The following is a 21,791-nucleotide window of genomic DNA, read 5'->3' as shown; positions in this document are numbered from 1 at the left end:
TCACTTTCCGTTAAGTGTAACAGTTGTTTGCAATAAACTGGAAAGGAAAAATTAAACTCAAGAATTTGATGTACATCCTTTGCCTCACACCTTCAATTTCTGCAATCTTTAAACATTTCTTACGCTAGAAAACTGTAGAAAGCAGACGCCAATATGGGAAAGCTGAATACAGCTGATACTCTTGCACTTTCCACAGTCTCAGGGCGATAGCTCACCTCGAGCCCCAAGCAATGCAGGGCGAGAGTGGTTGGGTGTGGGTCTGACGTCTACACCGTCCGTGGTCCCGTCCTCCCACTCCCGACTCTGAAATTACCGCTCTAAGCTTCACAATCTGGAGCTTTGCTTCCGTACGTGGGGCGGAAGTCTTAAAAACCTGAGAATCTGGGCTTGCTCCCCGAGAAAGCAGCACTAGCCACGAATCCTCTGCACCACAGTTTCTCAAGGTGCGGACCACAAGCCACCTGCAGCCAAATCACCGAGAGAATTTGTTGAAAACGATTTCGTGGAGCCCCACCCTAGAATCACGGAGTCCGAATACCTAGGGGTGTGACTCCGGAGTCTGCATTTCCCACAAACCCTCCAGGTGCCTCCAGCCTTTGGCGCGCGAAAGTTTGAGACGGGTAGAGCGCCGCCCCTCCCCTGAGGGAGACGGGGCGCGGTCAAGCGCCGCGCCCTCCTCCGCCTGCGCTAACACGGGCCGAAGGCACGCAACTCTGCAGCAGCCAGCGGCCAAATCTCGTGTGCTCCCCTGCACCGCGGGAACTAGGCGCCCGCCGCTGGTCCGCTCCCTTAGCGCCGCGGCCTGCGCGCATGCGTGCACGCGGGCCGCGCCTTTTCTCACACCGCACCTTCCGCTACCGTGGTTACCGTTGGTGTTTGCGAATTCCCAGCGGCAACTGAGTCGCGGAAGACCAGCGCCGCCGGGTTTCAGCTGTGGTTTGATAGGCGCGCGCCCGCGTCACGTGGGCAAGGCTCCTGCTCGGTCGCTGGCGGGCCGCTCAGCCGGGAGGAAAGAAGCTTGTGGCTACCGCTCACCCTCCCACTGCGCCCTAGGGCTGGCGCGCGGATAAAAATGGCGAAGTGTGGTTAGCTGGCGCCGAGCCCGAAGCGATGGGGCACGCAGGTGGGGCGGTGGTCGGAGACCCCTGATGTAGGCGCCCGGCTGTTCTCCGCGGCGATTTGACTTGGTGACCTCAGGCCGGCGCCTAACAGGTCAGACCACGGACTCCGCGGGTCGCCGAGCGCCCCGCCGAGAGCCGGAGGCAATGGATGAACAGAGTGTGGAGGTGAGGGGGCTTGAGGAAGGTGGTGCTTAGTCTCCCTCGCCACCCGCTGAGCGTTCTTTATTCGAGGCGCTTTGCCCTAGTCCACCCTCTCGTAGGACGTCTTGCCCTAGTCCCCCCACTCCGCCGCTGCCTTTGTGGAGGGGGCTGGCCCAGTGCAGAGGACGCCGTGCTCGTTCTGCAGCCCTCCGGCTGCCCTGTGCTCTGACCCGCAGTCAGGTGGTGCGTATCCTGGCGTTTTCAGGATGTCTTGGCACGGGTACTCATCCCCACAGGGTTTCTGCAAACTACAGCCTGTGCAGAGCAGAACTGCAGATTCTTTAGACGGACGTGCGCTGCGACTCGCCACCAGTTCTTACGAGTTTTTGCGCGGATCCAAATCTCCCTCCGAATGGATAATCATTCCCTCCCAGCGGTACATTTTGTAGACATCTGCCCTTCCTAGATTGATTGAGGATATAATTTTACTATCCTGTTTGACTGTAGTTTTCCAGAGCAACCTATTCTTTTTATATATGACTCTTGTAAACGATGATTTCAAACGTTTGGGGTATTTACGTTAATGCTAGGAACTTAAAAAAGATTGCTTATTGGACATAATTGTATAATAATAATAATTGTCAAGACTTGAACCTTGCAATTACTAAAATACTAAATCGTTGATAAGGAACAGCTATATTACCTGGGCACTCCACTTGAAACTAGTTCATCCAATGGTCGTATTTTCCCCCGCCGTACCCCCCATCCCCCAACGTCTGCATCTCACAGATTCTTTCTGGTCCTGCAGAGTCATGGTTAGACTCGTGAGTAATTTTCTCCTTAATTCCTCATGTAAAAGTATTATAAAAGTTTTGTAACCTTACCTTGGTTTTAGAAGAGTTTAATTCCTCTGGAATGGAGTAAAAATAAATGTGAGTACTGTAAAAATAAACTTAAAATATATAATAACCTACATTTAATTATATCTGTTTTCTTGTCAGATACTGCCTAAATGGATTCATCTGAGGCTGGCAAAGATAATACTGCTTCTTCTGTTTACGTATTTTTTTTCTTCCCAAAGCCTTCATAGAGCTACCACCAAAATTCTCCATACGGACAGAATTTCAGGCTCAAATAAGTAGCTAGTTGGTTGCAGCAGCATGGCAGAAATTCAGAGCAGAAATTCAGATTTCTGGATTCTGAATTACATTGTTTCTCTCTTGATCAAAGTATGCTGCCATTAATGTATCTTTTTATACTTAAATTATAAAAGCAGTGCATCCCCCTTGGGGAAATTGCAGAAAAAGTCACAAGTTCATAGTGTTCATACAGTCACAGTTTGCCTTTTTTTTCCTTACTGTTACACATCATAAGGGTTTTTTTTGATCATTAAACAATTCAAAAATATTTCTGTGACTATCATAGTCTATGTTAACTCCTGTAACTTAATATTTTGACGTTTGGGCTATAGCCAGATTCTTGCCATTATAATTGATGTTTCCGTGAAAATATTTGTGCATGTCTGTGTTTGCATTCCATATTCTTTTCTTAGACTAGAACCACTGTGAAGCTTAGAAAAAAGGAAGCATTTTTTTCCCAGGAGATGTTCTGAGGTACCCTGGACCTTGACTAACCAAGTCCTGATATGGAATATAGTTAAAACTGGGATGTTATCAACCCAAAATAAATGTAATTGTCAGGTGAATTATTGCAAGCATGCCTTTTACTCATGATTCAGTAGCGTAATCTGGTGAACCTTATATCTTTTATTATTTTCAGAGCATTGCTGATGTTTTCCGATGTTTCATTTGTATGGAGAAATTGCGGGATGCACGCCTGTGTCCTCATTGCTCCAAGCTTTGTTGTTTCAGCTGTATCAGGGTAAGTTGTATCTCTTTTTACATACATTTAGTATATATAGGGTGTATTGTAAAAACCATTTTCTTTATCTTGTTTTAATTTTACATTTTATGTCCTTTTAAAAATGTCTTAAATGATTGTTTCTTAATAGGGAGACCATCAATGTGTATTGTTTAGTACTATGGAGATGAATAATCATCAAGTCATAGTTGCCATGAAGTGTCTGGAAACCAAAGCCCAGTGTAATTTTAGTATATTTACATTATTAAATCACTGTACATTTAACAAGTACTTACTAAGTGCTTACCTGCGTTGTGTTTGGGGTTGAGGATACTAAGATAAGTGATGGAAGTGCCTGCCCTGCAGAAGCTTAAATCTAATTGAGAGAATGGTCTTTGTGTTTCTATTGAAGAATGTGCAGTGTCCTAAAGAGGCACTCACAAAGTGCTATGAGACTCAGGAGGGAGAGTTTATACTTGTTTGATGGGTAAAATAGAGAAAAAGCTAGTAATGGGTTAAAAGGCACATAATAAAATCATATAATCTTATAGTTAAAAGAGACCTTAAAGATGAATATAATCCAATGGCTTTAAAAATTGAATGTAGGTGAACCCCAGAAACAAAATTCTTAGGACGCTTAAGATGTAAAGCAGAAGAGCTTATTTTGGTTGTGTGTGGGGATTCAGTCACACATCTGCAGGCCATAGCTGAAAACTGCCTGGCCCACATGACTCTTAGTAGATTATTTCCTTTATTGAGAAAGTCAAAGTCATCTAACATGCTCATCATCTCAAAATTTCTCTGTGGTTCCTTATTCCTGCCTGAGGAAGATAAATATCCCTTTGTCAAGAGTAATATCTGTAACACTTAAATCATTTGCTTCCAGTCACACATTTAGCAAATGATGGAGCTGGATTTGAACCCAGGAAGCCTGGGTCAAGAGTCTGTGTTCTTTGACACTACACATCTACAGAGGGCCTAAGTTACATACCATGCTGGTTCTCCCACTCATAAACTGAGAGACTTGATCTTAGCATTGTTTTCTCAAACAATAGAATGTGGATAACAAGATCTGTCTCACAGGATGGTTGTGGCGTTAAATGAGATAAGCTAAAAGGTAATTTAGAAACTAAAATGTAGTTAAGACTTCACCTTCCAATGCAGGGGGTGGGAGTTTCGATTCCTGGTTGGGGAGCTAAGATCCCACATGCCTCTCCACCAAAAAACCAAAACATAAAACAGAAGTAATATTGTAACAAATTCAATAAAGACTTTAAAAATGGCCCACATCGGGACTTCACTGGTGGCGCAGTGGTTAGGAATCTGCCTGCCAGTGCAGGGGACACGGGTTCGAGCCCTGGTCCGGGATGATCCCACATGCCATGGAGCAATGAAGCCCTTGCGCCACAGATACTGAGCCTGTGCTCTAGAGCCCGCGAGCCACAACTACTGAAGCCTGCACGCTTGGAGCCCGTGTTCTGCAATGGGAGAGGCCACTGCAGTGAGAAGCCTGCACACTGTAGCGAAGAGTGGCCCCTACCCTCTGCAACTAGGGGGGGCACGTGTGCAGCAATGAAGACCCAACGCAGCCAAAAATTAAAAAAAAAAAAAAGGTCCACAACAACAAAAAAAAAGAAGAAGGCTGATGGTGGACACTTGTTTAAAAAAAAAACTAAAATGTACTCTCCATTTGTAAGGTGTTGTATTATTCTATTGTAAAAATAGCAACTCATGCATATCATTATGTTTTATAAATGGTAAAGCTGAATGAAGCTAGAGAAATTAAGTAATTGGCCTCTATCACTGTAGTTAATTTGTTGGTAGAGTAGATCTGGACTCAGCTCTTTTGATGAAGGTTCAGCATACATATGATCTCTGGTTATTACCTTATACCTCACTGATTCTTTTTTTTGTTAAGTTTTTTTTTTTTTTTTTTACGTGGACCATTTTTAAAGTCTTTATTAAATTTGTTACAATATTGCTTCTGTTTTATGTGTTTTGGTTTTTTGGCCCTGATGCATGTGGGATCTTAACTCCTGGACCAGGGATCAAACCCACACCCCATGCATTGGAAGGCAAAGTCTTAACCACTGGACTGCCAGGGAAGTCCATTCATTGATTCTTTATTTCTTCACTTTTCCTCTTCCTCCTCCTGTTCCTTACAAGTATTTATTTCTTAAATATTGCGCTGGCATTCTCTATTATGAAGTTTCTGGGAAATTTTTATCTACTTTGAGAAATTTGATTTACTGTTGCAGGTTTAACTATCATCTGTGTGCATGGCTCCTAAATCTACTCCTTCAGCACTGACCTATAAATGTCTTATCTGATTGTCCTTCCAGCATCTTGAACTTTGTTCTAGATCAAATTCTTCCTATTATTTTCTCAAATTGACTCTTTTTGAATTTTTTTTGTTTGTTTGTTCTTTTCTACTAATCAAACTTGAAACCTCTGACACCAATAATTTTTGTCTTGTCAGTTATCTCCTAGTGTCATATATATCTGTCCTACCTTTCTGTTCTTATTATTACCATCCTAATAGAGAAATACAGACATCTATTACCTTATGCTTAGATAATTATAGTTACTATCTAACTGATCTCTCTGTCTTGAGTCTTTTCTTCTCTCGTCCATTTTGTATCCTGCTGCCATATTGATATTTTCCAGTAATGTCATTCTTTTTCCCTCCCAGAAGCCTCAGAGATTTATTGCCTGAAGGATAAAGTCCAAGAACATTAGCCTTATATTCAGACTGTCTGAATAATATGGTTCTAACCTTCCTTTTTCAGAGTTGTTCTGGTTCCTGAATTCACCATTCATTTGTTCATTCATTGAACAAATATTAATTGTGGACTTGGAGTTAGGCACTGACTTCTCAAGGAATTGACTTGTTTTCTAGTTGGGATATAGGCAAAAACGTAAATGGCTCTATGTTAGATATTCTTCATAGCATAAAGAAAAATGAAACTGGTTGAGGGTATAGAGTAGGGACTTTGAGAGGTAACTGGCAGGTTGGTAGCTATTTTAGTTAGAGTAATCTGGGAAGGTCTCTCTGAGTAGATGGCATTTGAGCAGAGACCAGGATGAGAGTGATGGGAATATGTAGGGAAGGAAAGTCCCAGGCACAGAAATCAAAAGGGGCAAACACCGTGAGAAAGAAATATGTTTAGTGTGTTGAGAAATACCAAAGAAGCAGCGTGTTTAGAGCAAAGTGGACAGAGGGAGAGAGGGAAAGGAAATGAGTTTGAAGATGTAGCTAGAGGCCTTGGTCAAGACCTTGGATTTTATTTTAAGTGTGCTGCTAGCTATTGAAAGCTTTTGAGTGATTTGAAGTAATTAATGTTTTGAAAGCTATCACTCTGGCTACTGTGTGGAAAGTGGACTGTAGGCAGATGGGGAGAGAGTGAAGAGAGCAGTTAGGATGTGTTTTATTAGTGAAAGATGAATGGTAGTTTAGACCAGAATGGTAACAGTGAAGGTGGTGAAAAATAGGGCAATTCTGGGTATGTTTTGAAGGTAGAATCAATGGATTTTCATACAGATGGGATGTGAGGAAAGTTTTTTACAGCATTTGGGTGAATTAATGGTTTCCCATTCTGAAATAGAAAAAACTGAGGGAGAACAGATTTGGGTAGGTTATAGATGTAAAAGTGTTTTTTTTTTTTTTTTACTTTTAAATTACATTTTACTTAGTAACTACAGAAAACCATTGTTTTTGCTAGTGAGAGCAATATGATTTTTTATTATTAATTTATTATTGGCTGCGTTGGGTCTTCGTTGCTGCACGTGGGCTTTCTTTAGTTGTGGTGATTGGGGGCTACTCTTTGTTGTGGCGCGCTGGCTTCTCATTGCGGTGACTTCTCTTGTTGCGGAGCATGGGCTGTAGGCACGAGGGCTTCAGTAGTGGCTTGCGGGCTCGGTAGTTGTGGCACATGGGTTTAGTTGCTCCGCAGCATGTTGGATCTTCCTGGACCAGGGCTCAAACCCATGTCCCCTGCATTGGCAGGCTGATTCTTAACCACTGTGCCACCAGGGAAGCCCGCGGTATGATTAAATATAGTTCTTTCTTTAAAAAAAAAAGAAACAAAAAACCAATTTGTGACTCTGTGATACTCCAGTTCAAAATTTTGGACTAGTTCACTTTATTATAATACTTGTAATTTTTAAAATCTTAAAAAAATTTAGATATAATTCACATAACATAAAATTCACCCTTTTAATGTATAAAGTTTTTTTGTTTTAATATGTAAAGTTTGAGATGTTTATTATACATCTAATTGGAGAGGTTGACAGTTGGAAATATGAACCTGGATTTGAGGAAGGGGAATGAACCTGGATTTGAGGAAGGGGACATTAGAGAGATTGAATAATACTATCTAGCATATAGATAGTATTTAAAGGCAGGGGACTAGATGAGACCACCAGATTACCTCCTGTGGGAAGAGATTTTTAGGTCTGAACTCTGGGTCACTCAGTGTTTAGATGTTAGGAGAAGGATTCAGCAGGATAATAAGAAGGAGCCAGGAGTAGTGAGGCATCACAGAATTCAACTGAAAAACATGTTTCAAAAAGGAGTAGTTTAGGACTTCCCTGGTGGCATAGTGGTTAAGAATCTGCCTGCCTATGCAGGGGACACGGGTTCGATCCCTGGCCCAGGAAGATCCCACATGCCGTGGAGCAACTAAGCCTGTGTGCCACAACTACTGAGCCTGTGCTCTAGAGCCCGCGAGCCACAACTACTGAGCCTGCGTGCCACAACTACTGAAGCCTGCGTGCCTAGAGTCCTCAACAAGAGAAGCCACCACAATGAGAAGCTCGTGTACCACAACAAAGAGTAGCCTCCGCTTGCTGCAGCTAGAGAAAGCCCACACACAGCAACGAAGACCCAACACAGTCAAAAATAAATAAATAAATAAAATAAACTAAAAAAAAAAGAGAGTAGTTGCTGTGTCATATGGTTCTAGCCTGGGAATTGACCATTGGATCTGATTTTTTCTTTCTTTTTTTTTTTTTGGCTGCACTGCGCAGCACGCGGGATCTTAGTTCCCTGACCAGGAAGTGCAGTGTCTTAACTACTGGACCACCAGGGAAATCCCTTGGATTTGAGAATATGTAGGTTATTGGTGACCCCGATAAGTAGTTTCAGTGGAACAGTGGGGGCAAAAACTTGATGTCAGAGAGTGGGAGGAGAATGAGACAGCAAGTATAAAAACTGTCACAGAATCTTGTTGTAAAGGAGAGAAACAAGGTAATGGGTTGAAGGGGGATGTTGAGAGTCATCTTTTAGGAGAAGGTTTACACCTTCCTGGGACTGAACCAGTCGAGAATAATTGGAGAGAGGAGGGGTAATTACAGGAGCAAAGTCCTTGAGACGCTGAGCACTCCACACAATCATACTGTAATATTGTTTATTTGAATGCTTTCCCTTCTCTTCCATCTCATCTCTGTTCATTTGTCCACAGAAATTGAACTATCTTTGGCAGTCCAGATACTTGTGTCATTTTAACAAACTAAGGCCCAGACGCATGAATAGACTTGTCCAAAGTCACGTAGTAGTTGGTGACAGACCAAGACTAAACTTATCCCCAGGCCAGCACTCTACCCATGACTCCCTGATGCCTCCACAGGCATACCCAAAAGCAGGAACATTGGCTGTGTTTTCAGGCCAGGTCTTCATTTATCTAGCTGTACTCAGCTGATTTTCTCTCAATACCTGTTGCTGTTTTGTATTTTTTCCCGTTATTTTGCCACATCTTTCTCATCAGTTTTTTCTTACCCCCTCTTGATTTTTAACATTGGTAGCAATTTGCCAATAATTATTCACTTTGTTCTTAATTTTTCAGCCTTTTAAAATTAGGTATATTTGACATATAATAAACTGCACGTATTTAAAGTACACAGTTTGATAAGTTTTGACAAATGCATACACTTGAAAAACCATCCCTACAGTCAAGATAATGAACATATCTCTAATCCACAGAAGTTTCTTTGTGCCTCTTGGTAGTCCCTGCCTCCTCTTGTCTTGTTCTCAAGCAACCAGTGATCTGCTTTCTATCACTATAAATAAGTTTGCATTTTCTAGAATTTTATACAAATGGAATCTTATAGTATGTACTCTTAAGGGTCTGGCTTTTTTCTCTCAGCAAAATTATTTTGAGATTCATCTATGTTGTTGTATCAATAGTATTCCTTTTTAAAATGGTACAGATGAACCGGTTTGCAGGGCAGAAATAGAGATACAGACACAGAGAACAAATGTATGGACTCCAAGGGGGGAAAGTGGCAGGGGGAGGTGGTGGTGGTGATGGCATAAATTGGGAGATTGGGATTGACGTACATATACCAATATGTATAAAATAGATAACTAATAAGAACCTGCTATATAAAAAAATAAATAAAATTAAAAAATAGTATTTCTTTTTATTGCTGCATAGTAGCATTCCGTTGTATGCATATGCCGTAATTTGTTTATCCATTCACTTGCTGATGGACATATAGGTTGCTTCTAGTTTTGGGTATTTACAAAGAAAACTGCTATGAATGTTTGTATACAAGTCTTTCAATGGACTTAAACTTTCATTTCTCTTGGGTAAATAGGAGTGGAATGGCTATATCATATCGTAGGTGTATGTTTAACTGCTTAACAAATTGTCAAACTGTTTTCTAAAATAATTGTATCATTTTACATTCTCAACAGCAGTGTATGAGAGTTCCCATTCTTCCATGTTAATGCCAACACTTGGTATTGGTATGTTCAGTCTTGAATTTTAGCCATTCTTATAGGTATGTAGTAGTACATACCTCCCCCTTAAGATCAGGAAAAAGACAAGGATGTGTAGTTTTATTACTTTGGTCCATTACCCTCCCCCAACCCCTGGTAACCACTGTTCCTTTATGAATTTGACTACCTCGTATAAATGGAATCATAGAATATTTGTCCCTTTCTGTTTATTTCTGGGCTCTCTATTCTATTTCATTGTCCTTATGCCAGTACCAAACTTTTAATTTACTGTAGCTTCGTAGTAAACTTTGAAATCGGGAAATATGAGTCCTCTAACTTTGTGACAAGTTTCCAGTCTTTCACCATTGAGTATGATGTTTGCTGTGGGTTTTTTATATATGAACTTTTATCAAGTTGAGGAAGTTCCCTTCTTTTCCTGTTTCTTGAGTGTTTCTTTGTTTGTTTGTTTTTGTTTTTTTTGTGGTACTCGGGCCTCTCACTGTTGTGGCCTCTACTGTTGCGGAGCACAGGCTCCGGACACGCAGGTTCAGCGGCCATGGCTCACGGGCCCAGCCACTCCGCGGCATGTGGGATCTTCCCAGACCGGGGCACGAACCCGTGTCCCCTGCATTGGCAGGAGGACTCTCAACCACTGCGCCACCAGGGAAGCCCTCTTGAGTGTTTTTTTTTTTTTTTTTTTTTGTGGTACGTGGGCCTCTCACTGTTGTGGCCTCTCCCGTTGCGGAGCACAGGCTCCGGACGCGCAGGCTCAGCGGCCATGGCTCACGGGCCCAGCCACTCCGCGGCATGTGGGATCTTCCCGGACAGGGGCACGAACCCGTGCCCCCTGCATCAGCAGGCGGACTCTCAACCACTGCGCCACCAGGGAAGACTGAGTGTTTTTATTATGAAAGGATATTAGTTTTTGTCAGATGCCTTTTCTGTATGCATTGAGATGATCATGTGGGTTTTTCCTTCATTTTCTTAATGTGATTATTATATTGATATATTATAATTGATATATATAATATATATATAATATATATAGATATATTATAATTGATATATATATAATTGATATATATAATTGATATATTGATATATATTGATATATTATATCAATTTAATTGATAGATATATCAATATATATTGATATATATTGATATATTATATCAGTTATATTATATATATATTTTATATGATATAATTGATATATTATATTGATATAATTGATATATTGATATATATAATTGATATATCAATTATATATAATATATATAATTGATATATTGATATAATTGATATATTGATATATTATAATTGATATATTGATATAATTGATATAATTGATATATTATATTGATATAATTGATATATTAATATAATATTATCTTTCTTAATGTGATGTATTATATTGAATGATTTTTGTAGGTTGAACTATCCTTGTATCCCAGGAATAAATCCCACCTGGTCAAGGTGTATACTCTTTTTGAATTTGGTTTGCTAGGTTTTTGTTGAGGATTTCCCTTAAACGGCTTTGCAGAGTAGGAATGCTGATTCTCTTGTTGCATATGAGGAAATTTGAGATCAGTCACATGTCTGGTGTTGCACAGTAAGTGCCAGAGCTAGGAATAAGACTCAGGTTTGAATAATGTCTCAAGCTTGTGATTCTTCCATTTAATGAAGGAGAGAAATTAATTCTTGTTTTTTAAATTTTATTTATTTATTTATTTTTGGCTGTGTTGGGTCTTCTTTGCTGCGTGCGGGCTTTCTCTAGTTGCAGCGAGCGGGAGCTACTCTTTGTTGCTGTGCGTGGGCTTCTCACTGCAGTGGCTTCTCTTGTTGGGAGCACGAGCTCTAGGTGCGCGGGCTTCAGTAGTTGTGGCTTGCGGGCTCTAGAGTGCAGGCTCAGTAGTTGTGGCGCATGGACTTAGTTGCCCCGCAGCATGTGGGATCTTCCCAGACCAGGGCTAGAACCTGTGTCCCCTGCACTGGCAGGCAGATTCTTAACCACTGCGCCACCAGGGAAGCCCGAGAAATTAATTCTTAAATTGAATGTGAGGGAATTGCTACAAAGGTGTTTCTTTAATATTATTTGAGTACTAATATTGTATCACTGGTTCTTACCTTTGGTTTTGGTTTGGTAGAAACATTGTTTTTCCTCAAAGTATTAAAATTGCCATATATGTTTTGTGATTAAATTAGATTATAGAATACAAGGTAAAAATGCCACAAATAGTAAGAGAAGGGAAAGATCACTAGCCTGGGATAGGCAGGAAAGTATTATGGACATAATCAGTGGACATTCCCATGGGACAGCACGTGGATAGAGGGACAGTATAAGCAAATACACAAATAGGATGCCAAGAGTGGTATATATTATAGGAAGAAGCCTGTTTTGACTGGAAGGGACGGGCATAATAAAAAATATAGACTGTGTTATTCCTTACCATGGTCCCAACCTTTATAGGGCTTTTACTTTAGTAGGGCAGGGGAGACAAACAAGTCAGTATACCAAGTGTTATAGGTAAAATGAAAGGGGAAGTATAGGTTACTGTGGTAAAGCATGACAGTGGTATTTAAATAGTCTATAGTCAGTCAGGGAGTTTTCTGGAGGAAGTGACATGTAATCTGAAATCTAAAGGATGAGCCGGAATAATCTAGTTAAAGAGAGTTGTTGAATATCCTGGGCAGAGAGGGGAAACATATTTAAAGACTTAATCTTGCTGGATCCCCTAGGGTGAGGTAGAGGATGAGGCTAGAGAGGTGTGGGCTGGGACCAGTTCTGGAGGAGTGCTATGACTTTAGCAGAGCATTGTTTGAGGGAAAGAAACCTGACCTAAATCTTGTTTTGCTCAGGGACCAAAGAAATGATGTTCAGGGTTTGTTAATGGAATCCTTTCCCATCTATTTTTTTTCTTACAGCTTTATTTTCTGTGGTATGAAGTACACTTCCCCCTATTTAATCTTCTATTGTTCTTTAAGGATTCCTTGGGAATTTTATTTCTGAGTTAATTATTTGACTTTAGGTAAAAGCTTAGGTTCTTTCATAGAAATAGGAAGGGATAAACAGAAATAACAGATATTGAGAGTACATAGCTATTGGATTATATATTTATTTACCTCAAAACCTGTTTACCAGACAATTAAAACAAAATATTTAACCATGGAGCTATTGTTTTTGGAAAGGTATTAGCATCTCCTTTGTATATGGTGTAAAACTGCTCCCTATCCAATAATAACTAAAATGGTTAAATTAATAGAATTTGAGGTTTAGTAGAGATATTATTCTCTTGTAAAACTTTTTATAATTACGAGGAAACCAGGTTATATAGATGTTTAAATGACTGAACTGTAGAACTCTTTTAAGACAAAGTTTTGCTGTATTGCTTATTTATGTTTTTCTGTCTAATTTATATATCCATAATGTATATACCTTACAATTAGATTGCTTTTCAAAAAGGAATTTAGTAGTACCTTAAAATTCCTCAGAGATTTTATGGTGGTGGGTTAGTTAGAAGAAAATCATCATAGTGGCTTATTTTGGGGGCGGGTAGTAACAATATCATTATTATTTTTGTGAAGATTATTCACACCTTCCCTGTGAGATCCAGAGTCCTAGGATCACTTTCTTCCCTGTGAGAGAATAGCTTCTTAGTAATTATTTTGGAATGAGTTCTGTGCCTTTGAAAATTTATTCCTGTCGCGATGATAATGAGACAGATTGCCTGCTATTCTATATGTATCTCTATAATTAATGCAGGCACTAGAGAGTTAAACTCATTAAATTTGGTATGTAAGGTTTCAGTATGTACAAATTAATGGTGTTATCTGCAATCAAAATCTAATTTTTTTGCCTCCTTAGCGCTGGCTGACAGAGCAGAGAGCTCAATGTCCTCATTGCCGGTAAGTGTTTTACTATGATTATTTGTGAATTTGGGAAGTAGTAAGGTGATGGGGTCAGCGTGTGTCCTAATACTCATAACATTCTTTCTGCAACCTGCCACATTTCTACTCCTTGCAAATACAGTTGAAAAGAAAATAAGCAATCTATCTCGATAAAGAAATGCAGACTGATTTACCTGACTTAGAATTATGTAGAACACATTACATTGTTTACTTTCTTTTGGAAAATCATTGTGTAACTTCTTAACTTACCTTTTATAACTAAAAAGAAAATAAAGTTTCTGTTAAAAAAAAATCCAGATAGTAATAAAAAGGTTTCTGATTCTGATACCTGACTTGATTTTTTCATGATTTAACTTTCAGAAGCAATTGTTAGTGTTAGGTTTGGATACCTGTTCTTCTAGACATTTTTCTATATATGTACTGATGTATACATATAAATGTTTTCTTAAAAAGTACAAATGATATATTGTTTTGCTTTGCTTTTTTTTCCATGTAACATATGGTGATGCCTTTATTGATCATATGTACATATATGTCATTTAAAATCAGTGTTTCAATAATAATCCACTGTAAGATTATACATTGATTTTTTTTTTTTTATGCTTATATTGAGACACATATAGGTTGTTTCCATTTTTGGTTATTTCAAATGATGCCAGATTGCATTGAAGGGAAAGGTCTTTTTACCATTTTATGTTCCTAATAATAGATATTGAAAATGCTTCTTCCTCACATTCTTGCCAACACTGGGTATTACCAGTCATTTATTTTTTTGTCATTCTGCTAAGTGAAAAATGGTATCTCGTTTTTAATCTGCTTTTTAAAAAAATGATTGAAACTGAGCATCTATTAAAACATTTTTAGCCATTTATAATTTATTTTTTTCTTAAACTACTTCATATCTTTTGCCCATTTTTCTTCATGTACTGTTCACTTTTTTCACACTAACTTTTAAGAAGATCAGCAGTATCAAATAGAACTTTCTGTATGATGGAAATGTTCTATAGCCTTGCTGTCAACTGTGGCAGTAGAGCACTTGAAGTAAGCCTAGTGTAACTGTGTAAAGAAATTTTCTTTTTTTTTTAACTAATTTGAATTTTTAATTTAAATAGTCACATATGAGTAGTGGCTGTCATTTTGGAGAGTATAGCTTTAGACTAAGGAATTAAGAATTCAGTTTGGGGCTTCCCTGGTGGCACAGTGGTTGAGAGTCCGCCTGCTGATGTAGGGGACACGGGTTCATGCCCCGGTCTGGGGAGATCCCACATGCCGCGGAGCGGCTGGGCCCGTGAGCCATGGCCGCTGAGCCTGCATGTCCGGAGCCTGTGCTCTGCAACGGGAGAAGCCACAGCAGTGAGAGGCCCGCGTACTGGGGAAAAAAAAAAAAAGAATTCAGTTTGTAATCTGAATTGCTAATTTTTTTATTCAGTTTTTTTTGTAAATGATACATTATTGTAAAAATAAGTTACAAACCATACTTTTCATTGTGTCTTTGTTACTATTTTGATAGTAATATGGTATGAATATGATTGTGAGCCCTATTTTGAAGAGTGTTTATTTTTTCTTGATTTATAATTTCCTTTTTTTTTCCAGCTTTGTTGAGGTATAATTGACAAAATTGTAAGGTATTTAAAGTATAAAATGTGATTGTTTGATACACATATACATTGTGAAAGGATTCCCCCCATTGAGTTAACACATTTGTCACCTCAGTATTTACCTTTGAAATGTGTTTTAGAAAATGATCTCAAATTCCTGACTGAGAGTACATGTATGTATATTTTCTCTCCAGTGCTCCACTCCAGCTACGAGAACTAGTCAACTGTCGTTGGGCAGAAGAAGTAACACAGCAGCTTGATACTCTTCAACTCTGCAGTCTCACCAAACATGAAGAAAATGAAAAGGACAAGTATGTCCTTAGTTTCTTTGTTCAAGTGTTTCATAGATTGTGCCACATAGTATTTTAATGACATTATTGAAAGTTTAAGCTTCCTAGGTGAACACTAAGACAGTTTTCTTCTGGCATGGTGTGGGTGTCTCTATTTGGAAAGACCCTTCTAACTCTGACTTCTTTTATTAAAGCCTCTCATAAAGGATTAGAACTGCCACAATTTGCTAATTACTAATCTCTCTTCTTTGCTTCTTGATGCCTACTGGCCCCCCCTTGGGTTTGCTAAAGGTGCCTATATATAAGCCATTGATTAATAATGGTTCTGATAAATTTCCTATATTGTAAAAGCTATATTCTAAATTCGGTAGTGTGGAAATCATGCTAAATGAGATAGTATCCAATATGCTGTTTCTTCATGCTTTTATTAATTTCCTATTGGATATTCAGATTACTTATAAATGAGAAATACAAATTGTCGACCTATTTAGGTATTTTCTGTAAGCTCAGTGTGATTTATCAGTGAAAAGCTTTTTAAAATTGCAACAGTGTGTCCCCTTTATAGGCAAGAGAAACAATTTTTTAAATTGTGGCAAAAGAAACAATATAATATTTACTATCTTAACCATTTTTAAGTATACAGTTCATAGTGTTAAGTGTATGCACGTTGTTGTACAGCAAATCTCCAGAATTTTTTCATTTTGCAAATCTGAAGCTCTCAATTCATTAAACAATAATTTCCTATTTCCCACCATTTTACTTTCTGTTCCTATTTTCTCCCATTCCATAGATTGCCCTTTTTCTCTGTTTATTGTGTCTTTTAATGTACAGAAGTTGTTAATTTTGATATAGTCCAATTTATCTATTTTTACTTTTGTTGTGTGTGCTTTTGGTGTCATATCCAAGAAATCATTGCCAAATCCTGTATCATGAAGCTTTTCCCCTGTGTTTTCTTTTAAGAGTTTTATCATTTTAGGTCTTATGTTCAGGTCTTTGATCTATTTTAAGTTACTTTTTTAATATGGTATAAGTTAAAGGTATTTAACTTAAAGGTATTTAACTACTAGGGCTGCCATAACAGAATACCACAGGCTGGGTGGCTTAAACAACAAAATTTATTTTCTCATGGTTTCAGAGGCTGGTAGTCCAAGGTCAAGGTATTGTCAGGGTTGGTATCTGGTGAGGCCTCTCTCCTTGACTAGGATATAGCTACTTCTCACTCCATCCTCACGTGGCGTTTTCTCTGTGAGTGCACACTCCTGCTGTCTCATTCTCTTCTTGTAAGGACACCAGTCCTATTGGGTAGGCCTCCACCCCTGTGATTTCATTTAACCATCATTACCTCCTTAAAGGCCCTAACTCCCAACACAATTACATTAGGGCTTCAGTGTAGGAATTTGGGGGCACACAGTTCAATTAATAACCATGTCCAACTTTATTCTTCTGCTTGTTGTTATTCAGTTTAAGGGAAAACTTTTTTAAATTGAATTGTTCATTTATAATGAGGATCTGGTATTGTGCAATTAATCACCTGTGTCTTGGTTATTGTTGACTTTGGTCACATGTAGAAAAAGTGTGCATGCATACATGCTCATGTAGGCATGGACACATAATCTGATTTGCCCAAAATGTAGTAATAGGATAGAATTTATCATCTATACAGTTTCTCAGAAATGATGTTATCTTTGTACTTTAAATAGAAACTAGTCTGCATTTTTCATGTAATTTTAAAGTCCTTATAGATGGATGAAAACAATACTTAAAAAAAATTGTCTCTACATGTAATTGTTCAGCTTAATTCACAGAAGCCAAGGAGTACATTTTATATTTCCTGAGATATAGTCATTTAAAATTGACTGACCTGTTTGCCCAAACTTAGGAATTTGTTGCAGTAACTATGTTCCAGTTTTTAAATTTATTTAATTTATAACTGTACTTTTTTTTCATAATGTATAGGTGTGAAAATCACCATGAAAAACTTAGTGTATTTTGCTGGACTTGTAAGAAGTGTATCTGCCATCAGTGTGCACTTTGGGGAGGAATGGTAAGCGGAACAAATTCAGCATATTATTTTTAATTAGAGTGTAGAAAGCACTGAAATATTTGTTTGATTTAGATAGAAAGTAATATCATTTTACTCTGTTTATAGAATGAAAATTAAATGTATCTGCTTTATAGCGGAAAGTATTGTACCTTCTCTTATTCCAGAGAAACTTCTTTTGTTGGGAGATTTTGATGTATGATGTGCAACTCTTACATAAATATTTTATTTTAATTAAAAACCTGTAAAATGTCTACTCATATCAGTTGATCTGATATCCTGGCTGTGATTTCCAATTTTAGTTTCTTTAAAATGGAACAAAAACTTTATAGACATTTGTGAAACAATATGAATGCAGATATCTAGTTCTTATGATTTTTCTTTTAATCTTTTTTCCTCAAGTACCTTTCTAATTTATTCATTTGTGCTAGAGACTAGGGGTTCAGAGATGAACATGGCAGATATCAAACTAGTTCTGTACTTAATTACTGTTGTGATAAATATTAGGAATAAGTATACAGTGCTGATGAGAGTGAATAACCATGGGACCTGACCCTGAGTTAAGCTCCAAAGGATTGAGTAGGAGTTAAGTGGGTGGAGAATTTGGACAGGGTGGATGAAAGAGAATTATTTTTGAATAAGACGTTTCTTTTGCAATGGGCTGTGGGAAGAGGTTTGAGGTCATGGAAGAAGGCTAGTACTGACCAAAAGAAGAGTGACAAATAAGGTTGTGTCAGGTGGTTTGGGCCATTGTTAAGGATTTTGCTTCTTTCTAATGAGTGAAAACTTCTAGATAAGTAAACATTTTGCTAAAGTCCATTATCTAAAATCTTGAAGGATTTCCTATATGGGCCAAGTGATTTTAAGCAAACTCTGGCCTGTTTTAACAAAGTGAAGGCAGCCAAAAGATAAAATTCATTTGAAATTATTTACCAGTTTATTAGTATCCATAGAGTGTTAAGGAAGGAATGTAAATGCAGATGAGATATATGGAAATGTTCAAAAACTACTCATTACTTTAAATAGCATGGTGGACATACCTTTAAACCTTTGGCGGAAATTTATGAGCAGCATGTTACTAAAGTGAATGAAGAGGTAGCCAAACTTCGTCGGCGTCTCATGGAACTGATCAGCTTAGTTCAAGAAGTGGTAAGACTACTACTGAAAGATCATTATCCCTTTTATAGTCTATAATATATATTTTTCATAATATAAACCAATCAGATGTTGAACTCAAGATTTGAAATTTTGATAAGATATACTTATAGTTCTCACCAACTTCAAACTAGCTGAGGAATTTGCATCCAAACCCCTTGCCTGTTCTGAAGTTGGAGCCAGAGAATTGCCTCCTCTTATGCAGAAATAGCGAATCAGTGAATGAATTAAATAAACCTGTTTGTTACATAGTCAGTAATTGACTCCTAAACAGAATCAGTATTGACTTTTACAGTCATTAAATCATTCATTCTTTGGGAGAGTTTCTGCTACCAGGGAATGAACTATTTCTGATGTCCTGAATTAAAACTGAAGAATTCAAAGAGTAATATTTAACACTACTCTTTAGATACTGAATGGGTCAAAGAGCTCTGGTGAGCTATTTACCATTTGTAATATTATTTCTATGGGAAAATGTAATAAGCATCAAACATTTAAGTACTAAATATACTTTTGGAATATATTTTGTTTAAAGTTACCAGAATGACAGTTATTCCTGAGGTTTGCAGACCATTCCTAACTCAAGATGTTGTCTTTATTGTACTCATGTAGGAATCAAGATCGAGATCATCATTTATAACATTCTTTATACAGAAAATAATGTTTTTGAGTTACATGTATGCTACACAAAGTCATTTTGGAATATAAACAAGTTGGATGGCTTCTATTTGGCCTTCGTTTAGTTACCTTTTTTTCTATTATTTTCTCTTGACAGCATTTTAATTTGGGCATTAGGGAGGTTGTTCTAGTTTGAGATTTTCACTGCTTGTGCTTATAATAATACTAAGTATAGGAAAGATTGCTTTTTATTTTTGGTAGTATGCTATTAAAAAAACTATGTGCTCTGCAATCTTTAAAAACCCTATTATTTTCTTTGTTTGTTTCGTTCTGAAAAAAATTTAAAACTTTGTAAATTGGAGTAGATGTGGTTTTTCAAATTTTTCATTTGTTTTAGAGTTTTGTGTGATGTGAACTGGCTTTAGTATAATTTTTTGGTTTTGAACAGTGGTTTCCTATATGATTGGGGCTTTGAGTATGTGTTTTGTATGTGTTACCCAAAGCAGTTTTTTTTGTAATTACATATCTTTCTGTTTAACTGTTAAAATATTGTGTACTTTGTTATGCTTTAATTGTTTAAGAATTTTTTTCTGAGTTTCAGGAATTCAACTGACTTTAAGAATAATTGCAGTGATTGCATTAATGTCTGTTTACTTCTATTTAAAAAAATTCTTCAATTAAAATTTTTTTATAAATTTATTTATTTATTTATTTTTGGCTGCGTTGGGTCTTTGTTGCTGTGCACGGGCCGTCTCGAGTTGTGGCGAGCGGCTGCTCTTCGTTGCGGTGTGCGGGCTTCTCATTGCAGTGGCTTCTCTTGTTGTGGAGCATGGGCTCTAGGTGCACGAGCTTCACTAGTTGTGGCACGAAGGCTCAGTAGTTGTGGCTCGCGGGCTCTATCTAGCGCACAGGCTCAGTAGTTGTGGCGCACGGGCTTAGTTGCTCCGTGGCATGTGGGATCTTCCCGGATTAGGAATCGAACCCGTGTCCCCTGCATTGGCAGGTGGATTCATAATCACTGCGCCACCAGAGGAGTCCTAAAATTTTTTTACCTGCTTATCTTCTAGGAAAGAAATGTCGAAGCTGTCAGAAGTGCAAAAGATGAGCGTGTTCGGGAAATTAGAAATGCGGTGGAGATGATGATTGCACGGTTAGACACACAGCTGAAGAATAAGCTTATAACACTGATGGGTGAGTTTTTCTATGCTGCTTGTGTACATGGTGCTTTGAACCTCCTTGAGGTTCAGTGGTTGGTGAGTTATTATAGGCTAGGAAAAGATTGCTTTAAAAAATAGAAGTTCTACCTGTTAATTGTTCCTCTGTATCAATTAACATTACACCAAATTGATACAACTTCTGCTAACTTCATGGGATATGCTTCCAGCTCTTCAGACTTTGTGATTTACAAAGTAGGTGGTCTGATTTGGCAAGCTTGCCTATCGTTTTTTTGTTTTGTTTTGTTTTTGTGTCATGTAAAGCAGTTTCTTTCTTGCTTCTCTATAATAATAATTTCTGTAACAATAATTCCTTTATCCTTCTGTGTTTCCAGCTTCTTTGAGACTGTTTTCCTCTCTGGACATTCTTTTTTACAGGTTCCTATTATGTTCAAAGCACATACCTCTTGCTGACATTTAATATAAACAAATGGCCCACTTAACTACATTCTTCTTTTTAGGCTGCATTTAAATTTGGGGGGAGGAATTATTTTAGAATAGTTGATTGATTAAAAATGTTAGTTTTCTATAGCTTTATATTCCTTTAGAAGAAGCAATAATGTTAATTTCATTACAAAGTATACTGTCACTGTATATTTCTTAGAAGTATTTAATAGACCCTGCATTGTCCTTTGTAACTGTAGTTAGGGTTGGTTCTGAAATCCTCTTGTCAAAGCTACTATAATTAAAACTCTGGAAAAAATTTTTAGGGTAGCTGTAATGAAGAAGTTTTGCTTACTTGAGATTGATTCCTTGTTATTGAACATGTTCAATGAAATTTAACTTTATTCTTGAACCATAAGAAGCCTGAGTGTTGGTCTTCTCCTGTTTTTTAAATAGGTCAGAAGACATCTCTGACACAAGAAACAGAACTGTTGGAATCCTTACTTCAGGAAGTAGAGCACCAGGTGATGAAATATTAAATGAAATGAGATAAAGTCTTTATCCTTTTTCTGTTCATGTACTTTAAAAGTTTTTTGACAGATTATGTAAGATCAAAAGATCTGGGGATCTGTGTGCTATAGTAGGGATTTTTATGAAATAGGAATCAGCTGATTCAAGGTTTCTCCATCATGTATGGGAACTAGATAAAATAATACTAATTTTGTTTTTGAAAAAAACA

General features: G+C 37.9%; 1 protein-coding gene across 14 annotated transcripts in view; it reads left to right on the top strand.

Moving 5' to 3' along the window:
• Positions 1–902: 902 nt before the first annotated feature.
• The window catches only part of TRIM37 (tripartite motif containing 37), a 151,156-nt gene continuing 130,267 nt past the window's right edge, over positions 903–21,791 (top strand). For all 14 annotated transcript variants that reach the window (XR_009537529.1, XM_060133971.1, XM_060133969.1 and 11 more), the window contains exons 1-8: positions 903–1,286; positions 3,042–3,143; positions 13,709–13,749; positions 15,545–15,661; positions 17,597–17,684; positions 18,708–18,830; positions 20,522–20,645; positions 21,509–21,576. Coding sequence is in view for 13 of the 14 variants with exons in the window: in XM_060133971.1 (XP_059989954.1) it covers positions 1,266–1,286; positions 3,042–3,143; positions 13,709–13,749; positions 15,545–15,661; positions 17,597–17,684; positions 18,708–18,830; positions 20,522–20,645; positions 21,509–21,576 (684 nt within the window). In the remaining variant the exon portion in view is untranslated. The remainder of the gene's footprint in view (positions 1,287–3,041; positions 3,144–13,708; positions 13,750–15,544; positions 15,662–17,596; positions 17,685–18,707; positions 18,831–20,521; positions 20,646–21,508; positions 21,577–21,791) is intronic.

The sequence above is a fragment of the Lagenorhynchus albirostris genome, chromosome 20 (genome assembly GCF_949774975.1).
Source record: "Lagenorhynchus albirostris chromosome 20, mLagAlb1.1, whole genome shotgun sequence".
Taxonomy (NCBI): domain Eukaryota; kingdom Metazoa; phylum Chordata; class Mammalia; order Artiodactyla; family Delphinidae; genus Lagenorhynchus; species Lagenorhynchus albirostris.
The sequence above is the reverse complement of the archived record's forward strand: the minus strand, read 5'-3'. Positions and strand labels throughout refer to the sequence as shown.